We start from the raw sequence: 19,013 nt of genomic DNA, 5'->3' as shown, positions 1-19,013 counted from the left end.
GCTGACATTATTAACAGGGTTGACTGTAACAGAGGCTGACATTATTAACAGGAATTACTGATTTGATATTATTTGAAGTGTTGACATTATTAATAGGGTTGACGTTATTAACAGAGTTGACATTAGTAACAGGGTTGACATTATTAACATGTTTGACAATGTTAAATCATCCACAAATCCCACATGGGGGAAGAAAGTGTACAACAGGGAGTGTTAATTAAATGCCAGTTCCACAAAAAATATGATTAAATAATAATTGCTGAAAGAATGTCCAGCCATTCTACCAGTAGGAATGGGTTATGCTCTAAAAAAAAGTATAACAACCTCACCTGTTTTTAAAATATTTGATTGTTAGAACTTTCTTAAATGTGCATTAACTTTCTTAAAGTTTCTTAAATGTGCATCAATTCATATTGTTCCTTAATTTTTGGGGTTTCTGAGCCGAGTAAAGCTCTTGTTGGCAACCAGTGATGTATTTATTAAAAACATTTGATTGATTGCTTTAGAAAAACCAATTTTAAAGAATAGTTTCATCATATTAAAACAAGAGTTACATTTACAACAGGTTGACCATAAAATTGTATACATGAGTAAATGAATCACTAATCACAGTAAATACATAATAATCTTCAAAACATACGCTATAAAAGCAATGAAATAACTAGGGCGTTACAGTGAATTCTTCTGATTAAGTGGATTTTCATCTTCATAGAAGTGGAACAGGTTTGACAGAAGGACATGGCTGTGCTGTTTGGAACTATAGCAAGCCGACTTGTCTGAAGAAAAATAACAACATATTGGGTCCCCCGTGTGGTCTATAGTAATTGACGTTTCATTTCATATCAAAAGAACACAAAAGACACTGCAACTAACTGGAGGTAAACATCTTGTCACCAACCAGCTATAAGACAGCTGACTGACTATAACACAGCTGACTGCAGGACTCTTTGCCTGCCTATAACACAGCTGACTGCAGGACCTTTGACTGCCTATAACACAGCTGACTGCAGGACCTTTGCCTGCCTATAACACAGCTGATTGCAGGACCCTTTGCCTGCCTATAACACAGCTGACTGCAGGACCTTTGCCTGCCTATAACACAGCTGACTGCAGGACCTTTGCCTGCCTATAACACAGCTGATTGCAGGACCTTTGACTGCCTATAACACAGCTGACTGCAGGACCTTTGCCTGCCTATAACACAGCTGATTGCAGGACCCTTTGCCTGCCTATAACACAGCTGACTGCAGGACCTTTGCCTGCCTATAACACAGCTGACTGCAGGACCTTTGCCTGCCTATAACACAGCTGATTGCAGGACCTTTGACTGCCTATAACACAGTTGACTGCAGGACCTTTGCCTCACTAGCTGACTAGATCAGAGAGACAACAGGAGTTATTCTTAAACGGCACGTTGTGGCCAGCTTTTTACGTGACCGCAACAGTTCAGAGGATGTATTATATACAACACATTGTCCTTCAGTGCTGCTGCAGCAAACTACACAGGCAACAAGACTCTCCTTCTGACGACCTAGCGACCGAATATCAAATGAACATCTGATGTACAATGCAGAGAACACATCAAAGCCTGGGAGAGGTACGCAAGCACACATACCATGCATGGACATCAAACACACACACACAACACCAAACACACATGCACAAACAAAAGGAGGCCTTTTCCTTTGCGTTTCACTGTGACACACTAACTGGCCCCTGTCTGAATGGTCCTCATGCTTCTAATTAAGTGCTAATGGCAGTTCCCCTGCGGAGAATGCTAATTAATGCCCCATTCTTCTCCTGGGTGAGCATGTACTCCAGCACTCCACCGCGGCCTAATGAGCCGAGGCAGGGTGCAGGTAGAGCGCCAGCCTGGGTGGGTCAATAAGGGGGTCTGTGGCGGGTGAAGGGCGGGTGTTTCCTGTCCGCCGGAGAGGGCCAGTGGTGCTGAGAGATGGCGGTGTGTTGGTCAGCCCAGAGGCTGCCAAGTTGCTTCAGGAAACACACGCAGGCTGTGTGCTGATGTATGTGGAAATTGTCGGGAAAAGCCAGTCGTTAGGAGCTAACGCCTTAACTTAATGCTTTGTGAAGACAGTCTGTTGCAACTGATATGCAGTATTGACATTTTTGCTGGCAGAGAATTGCTACAACACCTGCTACAATATAGCTTTTTTTTCTCCATTTCATCATTTGGATTCATGAAGGTCCAGGACCTTTTCCTCACACATTAAATGGCAAACACAACAACCTTCTAAACAAATACAACCTTGTCACCATGTAAACAAACTGAAAATGGAACAATGTTGACTCACTTTGAAAATAAATAAATAAACACAGTCTAGATACAAATGAAAACCAGTGAAATTGCTTCCCGGAAACTGCTGATGTCTCATAGAAAACGACTCCGGTATAATATAGTTTGTAGCGCACTGAGCATATGCACATCAGGGAAAAATAAATACATAATGTGTTTGGAAGCAGAAAGCATGCGGGGAAATCAGATTCTGAGTGTCAAAGAATGAGTGAGTGCGTGAGTGTACGAGTGTGAGCGCAAACACAGATTGAGGACGTTATTAGAATTACCTGAGAGAGATAGGGGCGGCGCAGATTAACTTTCATTCCTTAAATGCAACACATTTAGGTAATCTTGTCCCCCCCCAAAAACCCGTCAATGGCGTGAAAGGCCTCCCTCTCGCTATCAGGGGGCCTCTGGTCCCCCCCGCACTGATGTGGCTGGCATGGCTCCGCGTCGACTGTCAAAACGCAACGCCAGATCTAGTTAGGAAATAATTGAATTTTCATATCAGAGGGGAGCAGAGCCCCGGCAGACAATGGGAGTGCTGAGTCCTCTCTGATATTGGCTGAGGCCCTTTGCCACGCGCATGAAATCACTATGTTAATGTTCCAGGGTTTTCTTTTTTTAAGGGCACTTGTGCTCGCCGCAGTGTACCACCGATGAGGGGGAAAAAAGCAACTATTGATAAGTAGGCTGCCAGGCCCCCCGCCCTCGCTCGCACCCCCCCACCCCACTCACGCTCCCCAAACACACACACACATCCTCCCAACCAAGCGGGTCTCCAGACGTCCTCGCACCCCCCATTCCCGCGCCATTATTAAAATTGTAATTTATTTTTCTAAATCAGAATGACAGCTTGCTTTCTTTTCTCCGCGGCAGGCGGTGAATCACTGAGCTTTAATTACTTTCGTAACTTCGCTGACCCTGTGAGCGCACGGATTCGGGGGAGAAACGGGCCCACCGACAAAGGCCTTCCGCAGCCACCGACGCCTCTGTTCATTTAAAATGTGAGAATTTATCAAACTCCGGATTTTCTACGATTTTGTTAACATTTCACCTCCTATCTCTCATACTGCACTACCACTCCCATCTCGGTGGAGCCCCTGTAACCCCAATCTCATGACACACCGTCCAGAGGGGAACGGTTGTACACAGGAAAACCAAATAACCTCACGGTGATAGTGTGCGTGTGTGTGTGTGTGTGTGTTAGGGCTACAAAGTCCCAGCGCTGGCCAGAGGTCAACCTACAGTGCTTCTGCTCAACAGCCCCCTCATATCCAGGCCACACCCCCAATGCATGATGGCGAAAGACCTGGTTCAAAGACTAGATCAGCACGGATGAATGCTGCACTTGATCACTTCGCAGGCGTTTGTCCAGGGTCAGGCTGGAGGTGCAGGAAGGCATTCACAGGACATAGAACAATTAGTCTCAAGTTAACTGCAATGCCGTCTCAGAAGTTGTAAAATGATCCCAATGCCAAGGAAGTGACCTCCGGGATGACCTGGGGAAAAACACACTTCGTTTTAAGCCACTGCACTATTTCCACGGTCACAGGGCTCTTTGTTGATAACGATTCCAGTAGTGTTTCGTCTTGTTCGCCGACGGAGTCAGATCCCTATTGGTTGACATGGCGCCGACCTGACACCGGTCTCACTTAAGACTCTAATATGGTGTAATCCCCGGTGTCGCTCTCCCATTTCCACCGGCACATCTCCGTTTTGGTGACCGGCAGAGACCGCGGGTTGGCGCGCAGGCCCGGTCTTTCGCTGACTGTCTGATAATTGAATGAGCGATTACCCCTCCCATTAATAGACAATGAAACGGAAACCATGGCCATATGTCCGGAATATTAATGAGTGGCTGCGGCCGCCCAGATAAGATGAGACGCTGCAGCGCCGCTGTAATAGGGGTTAAAACAATTTGCCGGGAGTGCCGCATCCCTGGCGTGCACGCCCGCCCCGGCAAGCTCGTTTGCCGGCTACTCTGCCGGCAAACTCCTTGCTAAGCTAATCCCTGGTGCCGTCCTTGGCCAGGCGTCTGCCACTCGCCGCGACCGGCCCCTGTGCTCTGGAATGACCTTGCCGCTCTCTGGGCCACGAATGCTATTGTGTTGTGAAGATCACGGAGGGCCACTCTGAGGCGCGGCAACATGCTAAGGATGGAGCGCGGAATGTGTTTGGTATTTGTTTGATTTTAAGTGCAAGTCTGGATAATGTAAGTGATTGGAGAAGTGAATATCTCTGAAAATACCAAACCACAATAAGTAAAGGAAATTAAAACGCTTTATGAATTCGGTCTCAAATTCAATTCCCATTTGCGTGTGCAATGCCTCTCCGTTGTCTTTTCCCATGTATTTAATGATGTGTCAGGCTGTGGTATTTAATCAGTTTACCACTACAAAATGACATTATGGTCAGGGATGGAATCGTATCTCAGGCCGTCTTGGCCCCTGGGGATGACATCCAGGTCTCCACCATCTCACAAAAGGCTGCAGAGCACCAGGTTAAACATTTTGGGTACAGTGCTACATGAATCGCCATGCCAATCAATATCTAACATCAATTAGCATTGGAAGGAAATATTTCCTCTTTTTACCGTGCAATAATTGTGCTTAATGCTGTGAAGTACCTTATCATAGGTCTGACGGCAAGAGAAATGCTGGTTCCCATGGAGACTGTGAAAGCCATTGGTTTCCTTTTCAGCTGGATAATGAACTTCTTTCCTCTTTATGTCACTCTTCCCCCCCGCTCTCGGTCTCTCCGATTAAATTCGAATCAGTGCGTCCTTGAAATCCTTCCTTTCTTCCAAATAATTCTGCCAAACAAGAACACAGAGGTGTTAGAAGCTAAACAATTACAGTATATCAAATCTCTGGAAACCTGAACTTGAGCTACTGCTGAAAATTATTTTTGTTTAAAATAAAGCTGGCAAAGACCTATATGAGGCAACAGCCTGGGTTCCAAGACTGATCTCTATTCAGCAAAGCAATTGTTTTCCTTCCTTCAACACTCATGGCTTGTGTAATTTATGAGACAAACTTTTTGAACTTTGCCAAGTTAGAAATAAATGTAATGTAATTGACAATAACCATAAACCGAGGGCGTAGGAGTGAGTTTCATATGGGGACACACATTTAAAATGGTGTTATTATTGGGGGGGGGGGGTTATCTGCTTCTAACATTTGGGGGGAACATGTCCCCCCTGTTCCACCCAGCTCCAATGCCCTTTCAACATTTATGATTCCTAAAGTATTTAAAAAATGTACACAAATTGTTCAACAAAACCAAAGAAAGGGGTGAGTTGACATCTGCTGTTGTTTTATAAAATGGTTAATTAAATGGTTTCTTTATAACAGTGGGCATGCAACAATTACATTCAAAAACTGTATATCAAAAAATATATATATTAAAATTGGAAATGGTAAATACAAATTCTGCAAAACATAAGTGAAAACAGAAAATATTTTACTAACAATAGGTAATAGTAAACAGAAACTCTATGTAAAAACCGTGAGTGATGAATGGAAAAGAGTTTAACAAAAATCATAAATACATAATTGTAATTATTAGCGTCAGTTTACATTTTCCAATTAACTTATTCAATGTACCTTTTAACTGATGTAAATAGGGCTTCATAAATAAATCTGATTGATTGAACTTCATGCAGCCTGCTTCCTGGAGCGTGTACCAGGTGAGAAGCAGCACACATGCTTGTATCAGTTCCTCCTGGCCATGTCAAACTCCCTGTCAGTGACATTAGAGTAGTGGAACAGATGTGATTACCCAGGTCACCTTGTGGCCAGTCCTGCCACACTGAAGCCCAACGCACTGACCTGGGGAGCCGAAGAATCTCTACAGGTCCCAGGCGAGAAGAGGTTGTCACGCGTGCGCGGAAACTGGTCTTCCTCCGTTTCCTTTTCTCCTTCGATCTCCATCGCGCAGAGACGCACCACATTTGCAGGGGGCTCGCAGCGGCAGCGATGTGGGTTCGGTTCTGGATAAGAGTGCTAACTGTCTTGCAAACCAGACCCTCCTGAGATACCCCATGTGAAGTACGGAACTGATGGATGGACAGAGGGTATCCAGGGTACCCCCCAGAGCCCTGGCACCCCCAGAGCCCTGGCACCCAATCTCATTATGGTAGCCAATTAACCACTTTTCGTTTTGGTTTTCATTTAAGCAGATGATTCATTAAGATCTGCAGTGTGACAGGCTATATGATAATCACCAGTAGCCAAACTATGGAATTGTTTATTAGGTCTCTATAATCGGGCATAGTGCGATAGCGTGTCCTTTATGTGATAAACTAGCTTGTTGCTAAAAGTGTTTGTTTTTTAGCTCGAAATGGGTGTAGAACTGTTGAACTAACTGTTGTTAGTAGATATATAAAAAAAATAAAATCAGGTACAAAATATCAATTAAAATGTACCTCGACAGTTGTCTATACTGTGGGCCTCTACTCTGTGGGTCTCTACACTGTGGGTCTCTACACTGTGTGTCTCCACTGTGGGTCTCTACACTGTGGGTCTCTCCACTGTGGGTCTCTCCACTGTGGATCTCTACACTGTGGGTCTCCACTGTGGGTCTCTCCACTGTGGGTCTCTCCACTGTGGGTCTCTCCACTGTGGGCCTCTACTCTGTGGGTCTCTACACTGTGGGTCTCTACACTGTGGGTCTCCACTGTGGGTCTCTACACTGTGGGTCTCTCCACTGTGGGTCTCTCCACTGTGGGCCTCTACACTGTGGGTCTCTACACTGTGGGTCTCATAAGCCACATTTCTACAATTAGTTTGCAAGAGGTTATAATTTCACACTATACTGTGGAAGAGGCTCCACAGAGGTGAGCTAACAATGTCAATAAAACATATTGCAAAACTAAAATATTCTTCACCCGGAAAGATTGATTCACTCAAATGTGTTACTTTTCCCAACAGACAGGCCTTTGCTGAACGCTACTCAAAGTAACTTATTAATAAATTATTAGAAATGTTTTCTATGGTCAGGTGTATGCAATACTGTGACCCTGACTATTCAATAGAGATTTTCCTCTCACCTTTTTTGTCACCTGCTCATGCATGTCCTTGGGGCAGAGGCGCCTTTCATCTGGCGAGACGGTGAGGAGAAACATGGTTCGACCTGGACAGAGGTGGAGACATTCTTCAGCCGTTCTGATGGGATGTTATTTAGAGGATGTGGAATACTACATGCGACTTAGGTATGTCAATAATTACTACAGTACTTTGAAATGGAATTTAATTTAGACAATTTAGACATTTAGTTTTATAAATAAAATAGAATTAAAGTGTGGGGAAATTTTCCCATTTTTAAGATGTTTACATTTTTAACTGAATCAGCATAATTATATGGTATTCTGAAAATTAAGTAACTTGATTAATTAATTTTTTTAGGCTACTGTTCTATTAAAATATGTTATAAAATATTGATTTAAAATGTTTACACATGAAATATTTGTAGTAACTGTTTAATTATACAGTGTAATATGTTAACAATGTTACTCTGAATGTTGTATAGGCTAGGCTATATCAATGCATATTTTCCATAATATACCAAGATAAAAATAGTATTTACATAACCAATTCATTATATTTAATTTGCAAATTACAAAGGTAAAGCTTTTTTTTTTTATGTAACCACACTATCTTATCCAAAAACGTAATAAGGAAAGTATTTACTAGGTTTTAAATATTAATTTAAAGCCAACTTGAAGTGTTGAAATGTTGTCTGTGGTAAATGAATAGCAAGGATGAGGCAGCCTTTTTATGATGATGCATTCCTATTTTTATTATGCAGGCACATATAAAGAGCTTGACTGTTTAGATTAGTAAAGAAATGTAGAAATTAATAATGTATTGCTATAGGACAAATTTTGACAATTTCCATAACAATTGAACAGGCATGTCCTTGACTGAAAAAAAAATATTGTCTGCGACACTCCCTTTTTTTTTCCTGGAAGAGATTGCGATCAACTCATCATCACCCCCTGGAAAGCACAGCTTATATCCCAATAAGTGTGATATGGCCAAAGGTAATTAACTGATAGGGTTTCACATGGTGTTGTGGTAAAGAAACCAATGGAGCCACCTACTGACCAAGCAGAGAACATGGGACAACTGACACTGCGTTGAGCTGCAGCGATACATGGACAGTTTATAATTACATTTTACCACATCTCATTGAACCAAATGGAGGAAGGCCCCAACAGAGGTCCCCAACATAGGTCCCCACAGAGGCCCCTGGGACACGACTGCCTTAACCAGAGTGGGTGTGGTCCACGTTGGTTCCTCAGTGATGTGGTTGCCATGGAACAGGCTGGTTGAGGGTGTTTTGATGTTAAAGACCAGACCAATGCTGAGGTTTCCAAGAGTATAGGAGGGTGTGAATATGTCCAACCAAGGCCTAAAACAAATGAATTACCTTTTTGAAAAAGTCTGCCAAATTCAATGGGATTTTTAACTGATATATATTGATGAACAAAGTCCTACATTTAGGCCTAGCTTTAACATTCTATTCAATTATTTACATTATATCATTATAGTACACATATTTAGAAGCAACTTAGTACACCATTAAACTGTCCTTGCATAAACAGCCCACAGAATGGCGCTATTGCTCATGGCATTCCAATCCAGATTTCAGACGAATTGCGATGTAACCCATATTCTTCCAGAGGTGCAATAATTATGTATCACATCAGAGGAATACCGTAGAATACCGTATGACAGCAGCACAATTAAGTCATTCCGAAACACTGAATTCCACACAATATTATTTGACATTCGTTTGACTAGTTCATCACAATGGACAGACACAGTGAAAGTTCTTGACAACAACTAGTAAGAAAGACAGAGGCAGCTTGGAGGGCGGCTCTTTCCCTCTTTTTTTAAGGATTGTTACTCTGGACCGTGAACAGTCTCGGCAAGAAAGTGGAAATGGTATTTTCAACAGGGTTCTGGTGGGGCTTTGTTTTCATGGGACAGTCCCGGGAAGGAAACACCCGACCGATCCAGCACCGGGACCAGCTCACTTCCTGCTCCTGTTCACCCATCCTGGTCTGTCCTCCAGCATGCCAAGGGCGGCCCCTGCCTGGTAACGCCGGTAACAACCTCATCATCCCACCCTCTACCACTCCCCCCCCTTCAACAAGGCCCTGAAACGTGGAGGTAGCATTGAAAAGGTGAATAACACCGAGATTTGGACAATCAAATAAATGTCTGGGATGATCGCTGGCACAAGCATGCTGTTACTACTTGGTTATAATACATGCAGAAATAAAGATAATATGTTTTACAGGACACGCAGGTGTGGATATATAAAAACATACTGACTGTAATTATGTTGTTATAAACCTATGAAACCATGCGCTCCTCGAACACACTTCAAAACCGAGGTAATACATCTCTGCATAGACATCATCAGCGCCTAAACCCAGGAGCAGGACAGACAGACAACAGACCAAATGAAGGAGGGAGTATCAATGAGTCCCAACTGGTTAATGCAGGAAAATCCCTGGATTTCTCCATAGTTTGGTCTTTTGGATGGAATCCAGCCAACACACCCACCTAGTCCCTGACAATATCCCTGGCCTGGTTTATTCCCTGACAATACCCCTGGCCTGGTCTAGTCCCTGACAATACCCCTGGCCTGGTCTAGTCCCTGACAATACCCCTGGCCTGGTCTAGTCCCTGACAATACCCCTGGCCTGGTCTAGTCCCTGACAATACCCCTGGCCTGGTCTAGTCCCTGACAATACCCCTGGCCTGGTCTAGTCCCTGACAATACCCCTGGCCTGGTCTAGTCCCTGACAATACCCCTGGCCTGGTCTAGTCCCTGACAAAACCCCTGGCCTGGTCTAGTCCCTGACAATACCCCTGGCCTGGTCTAGTCCCTGACAATACCCCTGGCCTGGTCTAGTCCCTGACAATACCCCTGGCCTGGTTTAGTCCCTGTGGAGACAGGCAGAGAGGACTATCCTGAAGGACAAAAACAGCTGGGATGAATCTGTAGCATCAACCAGCAGGAGGCTCTGTCTAACTAGTCCAGAACACCACATTTCAGCTGATCTGGACTCACTTCTACTTTCACTGGAAAACATGATTTCACCAGCTGAAAGACACTGATCAAGCTTCCACGTTCTCCAGAAAAGGGGTTTTGACAGTGCCTATGAAAGCTTTGTTCCTGTGCCACTAGCATAAATGACAGGAAGACATAGGCAGGGAATCATGTACGTGTTTCAAATGTTTGTTTCAACAAAATAGCTCCATGTGCCCGAGATATTCCCTGCTGAAATGTCTGCGCCGGTCCAGTTAGTATCGACGGGTGTTTCTTTCACACTGGCTGCAGACACCAACCCATTCATTTTGGATGTGCACTGCACACATTTCAGTCCTGTACACGACAGAGGCATGATTATACACACTGCAGACTGCACCTTCATTAAAGATGCTCTCGAAGATCTTAAGGTAGAGGTCTTCACAGATATACCAGGAGCCATTACAAAAATGTGTATCATTTCAGCCAGTAGTTTTGAAAGTGGTGGTCATGGTACGTGTTTCTTGTGTCAGCAATTACAAATGACATCATGATTGGTGGTGACCTGCATAAAGAACAATAATTCATATATTTTATGAATCCAGTTTGTAAAATATGTATTCAACTAGTGCTTGCGATAGTGGTATTTCCAGATCCTGAAATGTATATCCAGGCCTAATAGAAGTGATTTGGTAAATTGAAATGTATATCCAGGCCTAATAGAAGTGATTTGGTAAATTGAAATGTATATCCAGTACGTGATTTGGTAAATTTAAATGTATATCCAGTACGTGATTTGGTAAATTGAAATGTATATCCAGTACGTGATTTGGTAAATTTAAATGTATATCCAGTACGTGATTTGGTAAATTGAAATGTATATCCAGTACGTGATTTGGTAAATTGAAATGTATATCCAGTACGTGATTTGGTAAATTGCCCGATCATGGGGCAGATTACACTCGGAGGCCCCGGCCTAGAGATCTGAGATGCTTGGAAATATGGGAAGTACAGATCAAATCCACGGTTGGGATCCTCATTAAAATTAACATCAAACAAATTTGCACTTAACGTTTGCCTCCTGACCGGTTACTTCAGTAGCACCAAAATCAACTCTGCCCCTCTTCTTCAGGCATATGGCCACAGTGTTTCCCACACAGATGAGCTCCGGCCAGCTGTATTTGCCCGAGAGAGAAGTGTTCAGCAGGCTACCTCGTGGAGTTTCCCCTGTAGATACGGGATCTGAAATATGTTGCTATTTCACATCAGGGGAAGCAGTTACACCTATGGAGAAGGAACGCAGGAGCTTTCTCAATCGGGATGGTTAAACAGTCTTGACTTTCTGTGTGAGATCATGTGACCCTGACCGATTCTTCCTCATCTCATAAGTATTTCAGATCGGCGGTGGTCCACTTCTATTAGGCCTGGATGTACATTTCAGGATCTGGAAATACCACTATCGCAAGCACAACAAGTTGAATACATATTTTACAAACTGGATTCATAAAATATATGAATTATTGTTCTTTATGCAGGTCACCACCAATCATGATGTCATTTGTAATTGCTGACACAAGAAACACGTACCATGACCACCACTTTCAAGACTACTGGCTGAAATGATACAAATGCTTCAGAGTAAATCTACAACTCACTGAATGGTTCCTCTTTTTTTTCACAAAGCCTGTTTGTTAGTATGTACTTAAATGTTATAGATTTCTTTACTTTCATTCTGCTTTTGAGAGCAGGCTTTGTTCTGGAGTTTCTTAGTCTGTGGTAATGGTAGAAGGGTACAAACACAGACAGAGAGTGTTTTCTCTCCCCGATCGAACAGGAAATTTGAAATCCATCTTAACAAACACCGCAACCGCCAGAGAGAAACAGACAGACATGCATTCAGAGAAGGAATCATGATCTGTAAAGTATTAAATAGCTTTTACCGCATCCCCTAACTAACATTAAGATGGGAAGAGACAGAGTTCCTAAACACCAGACTGTGGGACAGTGTTGCTGGTGTTAAGGTGACTGTTCTCTGACCTCAAGCCCAGTCCCACATCTTCCCTCTCCTGACCACATCCCCTTTCTCATAAGCGTCGCCCTAAAAGTCTTACAGGGACGGAACAGATTAGGGCTCTGCATGGGGCCACAGGCCCGGTCCTCTAGAGTCTGGGACGCCAGAAGGGTATCTGAAGGTGTTGTGGCAGTACCGGTTGGCCCAGGGCGGTTAACGTCACTTCCTGTTCACTCCACGGAGATCAGGCACAACCGCACGACATGCCACAGGTGGCCACATGCTTTCTGCTACCACGTCTCAGGTTCACTGTGGCTTTTTAGGGTCAGTTCCTTTACAGACAAGTGCGATCTCATGGTTGTTATTAGGGCGGGTTGGCAGGTAGGCTGGGGAATGAGTGCTTGTGCTTTGTCTTTTTTTGGTGAGAGCTTTGAACAGCTTGGATCGGTAGTGATCCCCCGCCAGGAAATACAGTATGGGATCAATGCAGCTGTTGACGCTGGCCAGCGGCCTGGTGATCTTATAGGCGAAGTTGACCACGTTCAGGAGCGTACACCGAGCGTCCAGGACCCGGGCTGTGTAGTAGAGCGTGCGCGTGACGTGAAAGGGCACGAAACACACGGCGAACACCAGCAGGACCACCACAATCAGCTTGATGGATTTGGCGCGCGAGGACGAGCGGTGTTGGCCGGGCGAGAGCGCCTGTCTGGGGCGACACAGGGCCCTCGCCATCAGGCAGTAGCAGACCACGATCACCGCGAAGGGAACGCCGAACAGCAGCGCCATGACCGCCGAGCTGTAGTCCACGTACTCCTCGAACTGCTCCGGGCTGGTCGTGTCGTGACACAGGGTGTCGTTGCCTCGCTGGCTGGTGGTGACGAAGACCAGGTTGGGCACCAGGCAGATGGCGACGGCGGCCCACACTGTGGCGCACACGATGTGGGCGTGGCGGGGCTTCACGGAAGCCAGGGTCCTGATCGTGTGGCAGATCCCCAGATAGCGGTGGACGCTGATGCAGGTGAGGAAGAGGATGCTGCAGTAGAGGTTGGCGTAGAACATGAAGCGGACGATCTTGCAGGCGGCTTCGCCAAAGGGCCAGTGGCTACGGTTGGCATAGTAGTAGATGAGGGTGGGAAGCGACAGCACGTACAGGAAGTCAGACAGCGCCAGGTGAAACATGTACACCGTGCTGGTGTTCCATGGACGCATCTTGGTCAGGAACATCCACATAGCCACGGAGTTCAGCAGCAGTCCCAGGACACACACCAGGCTGTAGGACACTGGCAATAGGATGTACTTGAAATCTTCTTCAAAGCGACAGGAGTCGTTGGAATATCCGGCACGCGGATTCAGACCGGACTGGTTCCGTTGGCTTCTGATGGCAAAGTCCATCTTCTGTCTTTTTGAGCAGGGAGCCCACACTCACGTGTCTGCCGAAACATTTACAGAATTAACCACATGAAAGGCATAATTTTTTAAATGTTGATTACACTAAAAAACGTGTGAATAATGAATAAGTGCCAGTTTATTACTTTCAAAACAAACATTTAATAGGGTTGTGTTAAAAAGAAAGTTGTGTCCTTGACGGTTTTTATGAATGACCAAAAGTTCACTACCAAAAGTTTCTTGACCAAAAGTTCACTGCTGGCTAAGGAGATATAAAACTATAAAACAATAGTTTTAACTCCTGAAAAGACTATCCCGCAATTTCTGAAGTTGATCCGGTAGTCAAATTAATTTCAGAACAATTGATCGGGTAAAACAGGAGTTCATCATTAGGTAAACTATTCTTTTAATTCTACTTCTATTTATTTCATTATATGCGAAGCGGGAAATCCAGTTAGCTCTATTAAACTGTTCCTGGAAATGATTCTCACGTTTCTAAACCATTCCCATAAACTGAAAACACTTCGGTTGTTCACACAAATAATCATAGAATAAAGAGAAACAACAACCTGGTCTATTTAGTTCCATATAAAAAAAAATAATCCTACGGCGTGCTCTTATAGAAAACCTCGAGACTCAAAGGGGACTGTCGGTTCAATTATAGATAATAAACAAATCTGACATATAACTTCAAATATGATAAAGATATTGTTCCAGTTAACAAGTAAAAACCAAGTAAAAATTCTAATGTTACTTGCCTTTCCGTGACACGCGGCTGCTCACTGCGCAGTGAATGCGCTAACTTTCCTTGGATACCAGGAAGATCGGTTATAAGCGGATTCCTCCGAATGCCTAACAGGGAAAAGGAACTAGAAAAGGACATTTACTGAAATTAATGTGGTGTGCTTGCTAGCTCATTTTAAGTATTTGTGATCAAAAATGGTTGTGAATGCATAATTGATAAAAAATAAAAAGATGATCTCCTCACTATTTCCTCACTATTTATTGTAGATGTTGGTTTGGTGTCTCTAGTATGAACGATTCAAGGCTAACTATTGTTGTTAGTGAATTATGCGTGCTAGCTTAGATCATTGTAATTTATAACCTTTTGATGTTTTGATGAAAGCTTTTAATGAGTGTAGTTGAAGTGGTCAAGGTATAGAATAAACTGTGTTTTGGTTTATTAAATCAATGTAATCGCTTGCTAATAGTCCAAAAACTATTTACATTTAGTCTTAAAAATGCAAATTTTATATAAAGTCATATTTCTTTAAATGTCCTATGCACACGTTTGTGTAATTAACATAGTGTCTCATTTCAAATTTGTATATACGTCAAAATGCCTGTGTTAAAATTAATTTGATATTTGAGATCTTCATTTTGTTGGATAACTGCAACCACTAACAACTGAAATTGAACTAGAACAACAGGCATATCAAGTTTCAATTGATATTGTTAGTTTCATGGGAATGAATTGCACAGGGAAATTGCTGAGATATGGGGAAAACATTTAAGATGACATGACACTACACCTCATAAATCTGCACATTGCTTTCAAAAGAAGAAAATAAGTCCTAACAAATTCCCACGATTGAAACGGATTGAGACCCACACTAACCTTCAAACAACTTTTACATGTAGCCATTCCCAAATCAATCAACAACAATCCCTCCTGAGTATTTATGCTCTAAAGCCACTGTTCCTTTTGCTAGATTGGAGTTTCTGCTCGTGCGACTTTAACTTGAATCCTCAAAATTGGCACACAAGGTTTGAAAGCGATTTGACGCCCCACAACCCACCAGCCTAGACCGACACTGACCAACGTTTTCAGCAGTGCAACCAGACGGGATGGCTTCCTATATAATTGAAACTGAAATTATTAGGTACGACGTCAGTAACCACATTTGACCCACTGGGCGGTTGTCCCGACTGGTTTCACGGTCACAGCTTAATCGGTGTCTGCGAAACTTAGCCTACACCTTTATGAGGGGCAGACATTTTTCATTTTTATTAGGTAAAAACGCAGAGATTTCTGTAAATGGTTGTAGGCTACGAACCACCACACGTACAAAGTGGTCGATCCGGACATAATAGAAGAAACACATTGTCTGTGTACAGCCATTCAAAGGCAAGGATTTGGCGGAATTGTGAGTGATAAAATGATAAAACACGACCATAAAGAAATAAATATGGGCAGGATGAGCACAGATACATAGTCCAGATGTTATCTAGCAGAGAGGGCTGTCGGGAAAACACAAAACATATGCTTGCAGTTATACATGGCATCAGACCTGGACCTGAATTTAAAATGCGTCTCAGACATACTGATCTACGATCAGCTCAGTAGACTGTGTGTGTGTGTGTCGGTGTGTGTGTGTGTGTGTCGGTGTGTGTGTGTGTGTGTCTGTGTGTGTGTGTGTGTGTCTGTGTGTGTGTGTGTGACATTTTAATATTACATTCACATCGGAGTGAAATAATTCCTGCAGGACATCCGTAGAACGCTCTGACTCATTCTGTAGATGTCACAAATTATCGCGTGGTCATCGACGACAGGGCGCCGAGAAACGAGAGAAAGTCGAATCGTGTCAAATCGCGAAAATTCGCCCCTGCAGACGCCCCTCCAAAAACACGTCATCACTTCAATAAGTGGCCAACGGCCACCGAGGATTTCGCCTGTACAGCTGCCATTTAGGATGAACGAGCACGTTGAGGTCTTCCGAAAAACGCCGTCCCGGTCATTGTCCCGGTTCTAATTTGTCACCCACTCTCTCTCGGCAGTGGCACTACTCATGTCCTGGGGTCGGCGCAGCTGCGGACAGGAGCTGCGGTTACCATGGTATTTTGCTGCGTGTGTTGATTGGCTGTTGGTGGCTCACGGGCCTGGAATGTGAGTGGGCCACTGACGCAGCACAGAAACATGTGCCAATCATATTGCATTCACAGACTGGTTCAGTGTGTGGCCCCTTCATTCCACAAACCAACAGCCTGGGTGCAATGAAGTTATTAGACTACCAGGGGAGATGCTTATCTTCTGTTGGGGCAGCCTTACAAATAACGTTAATACCATTCTAACCAGCTTGTAGTTTGGGGTCAATCTCCCTCCTCCAACCTCATCCTCTCAGCCGGTAACCGGAAGGTGATACGCCATCAAAACCCACGTTCTGTCCCCCCTTCTAGGCTTTGCTCCTCTTCCCGTTTGGCTCCTGACTCTCCTCCCATTACACCTCTGATGACTTTCGCTGTTGTCTCTGGAGGTGTGGGGGGGTGCAAAGAAACCATGGGGGGGTTGAGAGGAAACTGCGGTAGAGTGTTTCCTTGGAGTTATACCCACGCTTATTCAGATTAAATCCTACAATTTATGTCCAGTCAGCTGGAAACCCTGGGTCCTTGACCCCAATTCATCCTCCTTTCTTCAAGACATCTCAGGAGACCTCGTCCCAGATCTCACCTCCCCCAACAACTTAATTCCATCCTCCTCCATGCAGATCATCTCTAGATGCTTCACCACCAACAAGATACTCCGCTCAAGAAAACAACACTTCTGACCTCACTCCCCTCTGAAGTGTGTGTGTGGGGACGGGGGGGGACGGGGGGGGACGGGGGGGGACGGGGGGGGTCGGCTTTCTGCTTGACCAACCCCCGCTTCTGGAATTCATCCTCAGACCACCTGAATGCAACACAATGAGATTCTTTAAAAACTGGCCCAAACTGGTCCTCTCTGAGATGGCCTTCTGTTATTTGTTCTAGCTGTGCTCCTTGATTGCCTGGTCCCTTGTAGTGTCAACTGTGTTCTCACTGTCATATATGCATCTGTATGTTTCTTGTAGTAATGGTAGAAGTGTAGTAGTAGTGGTAATAATAGTAGTAATAATGGATGTAGTAATACTAGTAGAAGTAGTAGCACTGGTAGTAATAGTAGAAGTCGTAGTAGAAGTAGTAGTAATAGTAGTAGTCGTAGTAGTAGAAATCGCAGTAGTGGTAGTAATAGTAGTAGAAGTCGTAGTAGTAGAAGTAGTGGTAATAGTAGAAGAAGTTGTGGTAGTGGTAGTAGTAGAAGTAGTGGTAACAGTAGTAGAAGTCGTAGTAGAAGTAGTAGTTATAGTAGTAATAGAAGTCATAGAAGTAGTAATAGTAATAGTCGTAGTAGTAGTAATGGTAGTAGTAGTAGTGGTAGTAATAATACTGAGTAGAGAGGGAGTTTATGTGGGTAACTCAATGTATTTATAATAAAGAATTGCATATATAATCACACTGGACTAGTGGCATAGAACACAGGGAACATTATTGGCTTATGGGTTCTGGAGTAAGAAAAAATACTTTGTTTTTGATGCAGCCCTCAGTAACAGGCCATCAGGCCCATAGAGACTAATAAGACCACGCCCACCATATCAGGCTGCTTCCAAACTGTTGAACAAACAGCTGCACTGTCCTGCTCACAGAACGCTGCTGATCTCCCTGCACCGAGATGGATGCTGTTACACGCTGGCTCTCAAACAACAAGCAAGAGGGTCCGCGCTCCACCCAAGAGGGTCCGCGCTCCACCCAAGAGGGTCCGCGCTCCACCCAAGAGGGTCCGCGCTCCACCCAAGAGGGTCCGCGCTCCACCCAAGAGGGTCCGCGCTCCACCCAAGAGGGTCCGCGCTTTGGCCTTTAAGGACTAACAAATACACTTATTTATTAAATAACTGAGAAAGCATTCGCCTTCTGAGGTAACATAAGCTAGGAGGTGTGGAAGTTGGCATACAAAGAACTTAGTGTACTGATTGTTGATTCTTGAGGGGTGTGTCTAACTATAGGTCATAGTAAGACAGATCAAACACAGAAGGTGCTCAGGGAGAAATCGACTCTACTCAGGAGTAGGAACAAGGAAACTCTATTTCCAGTCTGTCGTATCACAGACACAGCATTTCACATTAATGACCCAATCACAGCAAAAAAATAAAAGAATACCCAAAAGGCAGCAGGCAGGGGTTGGAGGGCTGCTGAACATCCTGGAACTGTAGATCAGCAGTTAGCGTGTGCATTTCTGACACGTCTTCCTACTGACCCCCATGGAAATAAAACAAGGCTGGCATTTGCAAGCAGCACGCTCAAACAAATGAGCCACAAGGGCCTCTTACAGGCACAGCCACTTCTGGACAATCATTTGCGTCTATGGCCTCAATGCTACAAGGGCTCTGCTCTGTTCTCGCACTGCCCTCATTGCAACCTTGCTGGGGACCTGCTTTTCCAGCCGGCACGGGGCCACGATTACCACAAGTTCAGATAACT

General features: G+C 44.2%; 1 protein-coding gene across 2 annotated transcripts; it reads right to left on the bottom strand.

The window, feature by feature from the left end:
* Positions 1–11,191: 11,191 nt before the first annotated feature.
* Positions 11,192–15,582, bottom strand: p2ry4 (pyrimidinergic receptor P2Y4). Of its 2 annotated transcripts, XM_020045732.3 has the most exons (3): positions 15,361–15,582; positions 14,501–14,611; positions 11,192–13,786 (listed from the first exon to the last, which is right to left on the bottom strand). In XM_020045732.3, exon 3 carries the CDS (start codon positions 13,746–13,748, stop codon positions 12,663–12,665), a length of 1,086 nt encoding a protein of 361 aa, XP_019901291.2. In that variant the 5' UTR covers positions 13,749–13,786; positions 14,501–14,611; positions 15,361–15,582; the 3' UTR covers positions 11,192–12,662. The 2 variants fall into 2 exon arrangements, with proteins under 2 accessions (XP_019901291.2, XP_012989122.2); XM_013133668.4 differs by lacking the exon at positions 15,361–15,582 and having other exon boundaries at positions 14,501–14,766.
* Between the last annotated feature and the right edge of the window lie 3,431 nt (positions 15,583–19,013).

This window comes from Esox lucius, chromosome 4, assembly GCF_011004845.1.
Source record: "Esox lucius isolate fEsoLuc1 chromosome 4, fEsoLuc1.pri, whole genome shotgun sequence".
In the NCBI taxonomy this organism is placed as follows: domain Eukaryota; kingdom Metazoa; phylum Chordata; class Actinopteri; order Esociformes; family Esocidae; genus Esox; species Esox lucius.
Note: the sequence above shows the minus strand (reverse complement) of the source record. Positions and strands in the feature narration are given on the sequence as shown.